Source organism: Lotus japonicus, chromosome 4, assembly GCF_012489685.1.
Source record: "Lotus japonicus ecotype B-129 chromosome 4, LjGifu_v1.2".
Taxonomy (NCBI): domain Eukaryota; kingdom Viridiplantae; phylum Streptophyta; class Magnoliopsida; order Fabales; family Fabaceae; genus Lotus; species Lotus japonicus.
The window spans coordinates 79,479,291-79,485,967 of record NC_080044.1 but is presented as its reverse complement, the minus strand read 5'-3'; the positions used below and the strand labels follow the sequence as shown (position 1 = coordinate 79,485,967).

The 6,677-nt window shown below is 35.6% G+C and overlaps 1 protein-coding gene across 1 annotated transcript; it reads left to right on the top strand.

The window, feature by feature from the left end:
* Positions 1–1,206: 1,206 nt before the first annotated feature.
* Positions 1,207–6,090, top strand: LOC130712039 (membrane-anchored ubiquitin-fold protein 3). Its single transcript, XM_057561864.1, has 4 exons — positions 1,207–1,361; positions 1,446–1,651; positions 4,004–4,171; positions 5,746–6,090. Exons 2-4 carry the CDS (start codon positions 1,522–1,524, stop codon positions 5,799–5,801), a joined length of 354 nt encoding a protein of 117 aa, XP_057417847.1. The 5' UTR covers positions 1,207–1,361; positions 1,446–1,521; the 3' UTR covers positions 5,802–6,090.
* The last annotated feature ends 587 nt before the right edge of the window (positions 6,091–6,677 follow it).

The window sequence follows — 6,677 nt, the reverse complement described above, 5'->3', positions numbered from 1 at the left end:
AATTAGCTAGTAACAACGATGAAGCACTCCCTTGTGCAAGTTTCACTGTGACATGCCATTGCCTCATAAATTGAAGTATCCTCCCCTCTAATTACATGGAGAGCTGCAATTTTCCATAGTAAATATCTTGTGAATTGTGATCTACCATTAGTGCATTTACAACTATGCTTAGAATAAGATCGATACAATTTGTGGTGAGTATGTAGGTTTGAGTAGAGTGTGCTTGGTTATTAGCAACTGGGTCGAGCAGAAGACAAGATAGAACCCGTGAGAAAATAAATCACACTAAATCACAAAATTTACTCTAATCACGATTTTAATATGATTTCCTAATTTTAGTCTGATTCCATGCCAATTTAGATGAATTTGCGATTTAGTTATCGATTAAAGTTCTCAAAATCCATGTTAAATCGCAAAATTGCATGGTTTAGCTAGTTAAGTCCCATTTTGACTATTAGGAATTCTTCAAATGATATAGCATAACAGAGTCAGCATTTTAATTAAATTGCCCTAATCACATAGAGTCATACTAATTTAATCAATTTGAAAACCTGAGGCATAAAACTAAAAATATCCAACTCCAAACAACTCTAGTCAAGGATGTGTCTAGGCACACCAAGAACAAAAAATGTTCTTTCATGCTGAATATTCTATTTTAGACTTTTAGCAATGAAAAGGAATCATCATTGTCAGTTCTGAGAATAATCACCAATCGGTGTTGTTTGTTATCTATATATATCTATCAATCAAATCAATGAGAAAGTAAAGCCCAAATTGGGCAACTCAGCACAGAACCTGGTTTCTTCTTGGGCCAAAATAAACCCAAATCCACATCATTCTGATCTTTATGAAACGGCACCGTTTGTCTTTTTGAACCCTGTCGTTTTGACTGGGTTCATCTTAGCCTCTGCTCTCCACAGTGAGTTAGGGACTCAATGAGTAATGTTTTGGGATCCCTAATGTTTTTTACTTTTATGAATCATCTACGTGAAACAATTTTGTTTGAGCCGAAAACAAATAAATTATTACGGAACTAACTCTTTCCGTGTTTTTTTTTTCTATACACAAGACTTGAAGCCGATACATAATTTAAGGAAAATACAATATGTAACACTTGAAACAATCACGCGGTGAAGTTAATGTGAATCTGTGAATTAACTTTAAAAATAATTTGTTTCTGTTTTGGTATGAATTAGTATTAGTATTAATTAATTGATTGATTATTCTTTTGGTTGTTGATGAGTTGAGGGTGTTCACCAACAGAAGAAGCAGAAGAAGAAAAAGAAGCAAAGAGGAATAAAAGCCAAGTCAAAACCTGAAAATGGTTTCACTCTGATCAAGTTGAAAGCTCGTTGTAACTTGTAAGTGTTCAAATTCTCTTTGTTTTTATTGCTATTGGGATTGCAGATCTTTGTGATGGAATCGAATTGATTTGGGAATTTCAGGAATCGTGAAGTGAAGAGGGTTAGGGTTTGGTTGAGAAAGGAAGAGGAGAAGAAGGAGAAGCAAAGGTGAATTCAAATGCCGGAAGAGGACTTGGTTGACATCAAGTTTAGGTTGTACGATGGCTCCGATATCGGGCCTTTCAGGTACTCCTCCGCCGCCACCGTCGACATGCTTAAGCAAAGGGTTGTCTCTGATTGGCCCAAAGGTTACTCTCTCTCTACCATTTTGTTCAATTCAATTTCAATTTCTTGCTTGTTTACTTGTTCTCTTTGTTTTGATTGATTATGGATTGGTCAATTTTGTCTTTGAGAATATTCAGCTGCTAGTTTGGTTTGGAGGGTTGGATTTATGTATGTATGTATCTTTGGGTTGGCCAAAGTTTTTAGCTCCTTCTGAGTTTGGCTGTATGTGAGTGATTCTCCAAGTTTGTAGAGTTGTGTTCTGGAGTGCTATTTGATCTTTTCTTTAATTGTTCTGGGAAACATTTTATCCTTTTTTTTTATGCTAGAAAAGTTTTTAAGTTCAGAATCGGTAGTTTTTTTACTGAAAACTTATAGTTTTCATATGTCAATTAAGATCTGAATTGTGTCGTCGAAGGCAAGTGAAGTCCAGCTTAGGTTTCGGCTGCATTTTTCCATAACTGCACAGTCGAACATTGCCAACAATTATTTTTTATCAAAGTGGCAGAAACTCTGACCTTTTCTTTTTTTTATTTTGATTTGTATGTTAGTTTGATGGACTTGAATGTGGGTTAATTTATGTGTGAAGACTGACGAATGAGTATTTCCAGTAGATTTTTTCACTCGTACAGGCGAACTGGCGTGCTTCACTTGGTTTTGTTTAAAACTTTTCTAAATAAGTGTAATTATTGCCGTACTTCTGCTGTCCTTCTATTGTCCTCATAGTGTTACCAAATAGAGGCTATAGCGGCGTAGCGTCGCTATAGCGTAGCGGATTTTTGGCTAATCGCGACGCCGCTATTGCCCACTATAGCGCGCTATTCGCCGCTACTAGCGGCCGAAATAGCAGATTTTTGGCTCACCGCGATTGTCCGCCATCGCGATTTGACAACACTGGTCCTCATTAATAGTGGTAAAGGACTTGGATGTCAGTTCATGTCTCAATATTGATATTACCAGAATTTTTTTCATGAAATCTCTTGCTTCGCTGAAGCCAACTATATATCTAGGAGTTATATAGTGGAGTTATGTTGACATAAGGAATAAGCTAATCTTTGCACAGAGCAAATTTAAACCAAATTTATGGGATCAGAGCCAGAGAAAGGGCAATATAGTGTTCCATGCAAGAATAAGAAACAAACGGCTTGAACATGGTAACCAATTCCACATAAGGTTGGGAATTTCAAAACAGGCAAGGGTAACTCTGGTGGTAGGGTGGCTGAGGCCAGCAACCAAGGCCAGGGGCTGGCCAGAAAAGTCAACGCAAGGAAATCTGGACTGGTTGTGGTCATGAGTAAAGGAGGGTTGGAATGCACTACCACATACGTGGGCAAGTCCGGACAGATCAGCAAGATCTGATTTTAATGGTGTAGCCGGTATATTGAGTAGAGACCCGGAATGTTAATAACTAGATCTGGCAGCAATGGTGACGAGGAATAGCATACTAGGAATGTGAACACGACCCCTAATGTTGACTGGAAAGCAGTGTGGAAGCCATAAGTAGAAGGGAAAACTAAGATTTTGGCGGTTATGGCCAACAAGGAGATCGTCACTAGAAAAATATCACATGGGAGAGAAAGGGAGTTCTGGATTTTTAGGAACTCAAAAATGGAAATTGTGATTGTAGTCATGGAGGATCATACCGCATTGATGCCATGTTTTATTTGTAGAGGAAGAGTGGAAAAAAGAAAATTAATATATTTCACAGGTATTGAAAGGTATGTATGATACAAAACACAACACTCCTATTTATGTTGATAATCTAATTCAAGAAGTACTAGTACAACTAGTACAAGTCCAAAGCAATAACACTCCTGACATAATAAGATTCCTATAACCGTAAGAACCCTAATGTTATAACAAGTTACTTCTTTTTTCTGATGCCTTCTCAGAACAAATGGAGTACAAGTGATTTCCCCCTAATTTCTGTGTCAACTTTGTTACTGTGAATCTATAAAATGATTCAGGATCTTGTTCGCATGTGGTCTTGATATGATTGAAGGTCACTTAACATATGAAAATTATTTTAAATATAATCATCTTAACATTAGATAAAGAAGCATTACTTTAGAAAGTTATGGTCAAACTCTCCGAAAGGAAAATTTTGGCTCTAGTAAACAAATTTAGTGACGTTTCTTATCTAAAAAGCAGATTGATAACTAAGCAGAGTAGTAACTTGGTGACGTTGAATATTAATCGTCTTTTGATGATTGTTAACTCTGTATCATAATTTCAGCATTTGATGATTCAATCAACTTGTTATGATTATTATTCATGTAGTTTCTTGGGCTCCTTTTTACAACTTTGAGGACAGGGTATGTTCATATTCTCTTCTATGTTCTTTAATTTTATTAGTTGTACTTCTTCCCGTAATGTAGGTAAGACAGTCATACCAAAGTCAGCAAATGAAGTGAAATTGATTAGTTCTGGTAAAATCTTGGAAAACAACAAGACTGTTGGTCAGTGTAAAGTCCCATTTGGTGAGACTGCAGGGGGTGTTATCATGCATGTTGTTGTACAGCCATCTCTAGCAAAATCTAAAGCTGGTAAGTTCCATGGACTTCTTTCTATTGCAAATACATGTGACTTTGATAGTCAGCTTTTTTAAGGTTTTGCTATTTATTATTACTTGGTATGAAAATTAACGGGAGCTCATGTTCGAAGCAACTTCCATGTCTTAGCAGCTGAATCTGCATGATGACTTTGGCTTGCTATTATGTGATAGTAAGTAGAGTGATTTAAGAAACCTTTGACTATTTCAGTCACTCTTATTGAAATAGATGAAGTAGAACTGGCTTGCAGGATCAAGTTAATATGAGCAGTTGAATAAACATTTCATGTGTTACTGAAAGCTAAAAGCTATATGGTGCTTGTGACTGATAGGCTTTTGGTACTTTTTTGTAAGACATTCATCTTACTGGTTTTGGTAGGCATAGGTTCTGCCCAACACCCATTTGATGGAGAGAGATTCTTGTGCGGACTTCGTAGACTAAACCAATTAGTAATTGACATAATGATTTTTAAGTTTTTTTATCTTTTTCAGATAAGCCATATGATTTGAAGTATATAATTGATGTGTGGCACCGAGATTTTGATAATAGTTTAATGAGCAGTGCTGCCACCATACTTCCTAACACTCTCATATTTGGTAAACATTTATGTGTAATCTACTAAATCATGCTGGTCTCACTCCTTATATGGTGGGACATACTTGAATTTCACACAATAATAGTGCATTGAAAAAATTGTGTTACAGAGTATGTTTACTAGCACTTCTCTAATTCAAAATAAAATTATGATGCATGAAATTTATTTTTGTAGTCTACCCAAGTTTTGTAGACTCAAATTGTATGATAGAAATGGAGAGTGTTTTACTAGTTAGGCAATATTGTATTTTTGTCTTTAAGAGAAGAAGACTTGCCCATGTTTGGTTTAGGTGGTAAAGAAAGCGGATATGCTTTATTTTCTAGGTTCAAAACTTAAGATCCCTATAATGGATGTCAACCAGCATGTTAAAGAGGAGAGATCCAATGCCTTGAGTGTCAGATTCTTTTTCTATGCATGGCACAGGCCTCCATGCTCTGCATAAATATCTATTGTATTTACTTCATAAGCTGCATTGTTTGTCATCCACAACCACCAAACAATTTGTCTTAATGACATTGCAGTTTGTAGATCGATTTTCATGCCAATTATCCATATAGCTAAGCTTAGTATTAGTGCATTTTATGCATGTTGTTTGGTTACACGTATGGGCAGTAGGACACCGCCACACTTGGGATTCAAACCCACAGGTGGGTGTGTTGCTTAATTTTTGTTTGGTGGACGCTGACATGAAATTGTGAATATAATACTGGCTGAAGGAGATGCCTTGGTTAGACTGGGGTGGGGAGTCCTCTATCACATACGAAGCATGTGTTAAGTATTCCTTATAATGGGTAGAGCAATCCTCCCATCAAAGCTAGCTTTTGAGGTAGAGTTAGGTCTAACCCCAATTCTAAGAGCATATTTTAGACTTTGAAAACTTCTTTTAACTTTTTCATGTGTCTTACTGTACCTTAGATTTGAAGGTTTAATAAATTACATGATTTGATATTTGCATTTCTCTTTTCCATTACAGAAAAGAAGGTTGATGATTCTCCCAAGAAGGTCGTCTGTTCTTGTTCCATATTGTGAAGACAGTTTGTAAGTTGGAGATGCTTATCCTCAATTCATCAATCACCCCTTGAACTACAGAAATCAACAACTGCTTGAACAAAAAACCCTTCTATTTTCAGCGTTCCTGTGTAAAGACGTATACGGCAATTATATATTTATACATAAGTTTGTGTTAATGGTGGCTTCGGAAGATTGTGTCATTCTTTTATTACAACGTCTAAAAGGTTGATGACAATGTATCCATTGATTACTACCATCATGCGGACGTTTTCTCCTTGCATTTCCAATAACGTGCATGATTATATCATATGCATCTGAGTGTGTAACCACTGCATCGGTGCATCCTTTGTCATTTTATCATGCACATGGATAATTCACTACAACATTTTAGCTCAACTAATTTATCTTCAAAATCTTCAAAATCCTTACCTTTCAAAATAAAATAAAATAAATTTATCTTCAAAATCAATTCTGAAATCTAAAAACTACTCACATAAGCTTTTCTACGGAATTGATTCAGGTTTTAGAATATATTGTAGAAATATTTACAATCATAAGTAATTATGATGAATGGAAACTATTTGCTCTTTAACATGGTAAGATTCCCTTGAATGCTTCATTTTGAACATTTTTTCAAAATAAATTGAAATGTAGTAATAAAACCTTACAATAGAACTCTTAACCTTCTAGTTAACCGGATTAGTGGATCACCCTGCACATTAGTATTACAAATATTAATGGCCAGTGAAAATTATGGTGCTAGTTAAACAAAATGAGCAAACAGGTAAAGGTCATTTTTATTTAGAATCTGCTATTTCACATACAGTTGACCCGACTTTTTTTTTTCTTAAAAGCAATTAAGATAAAGCTCAAAATAAGAAGTTTAAAAAAAAA

Excerpts from the sequence above, each read along its gene's own strand:
- LOC130712039 (XM_057561864.1), top strand. The coding sequence starts at position 1,522 with ATGCCGGAAGAGGACTTGGTTGACATCAAGTTTAGGTTGTACGATGGC. Across the intron at positions 1,652-4,003 it reads TGTCTCTGATTGGCCCAAAG|GTAAGACAGTCATACCAAAG; the intron begins GTTACTCTCTCT and ends CCCGTAATGTAG. Across the intron at positions 4,172-5,745 it reads TCTAGCAAAATCTAAAGCTG|AAAAGAAGGTTGATGATTCT; the intron begins GTAAGTTCCATG and ends TTTCCATTACAG.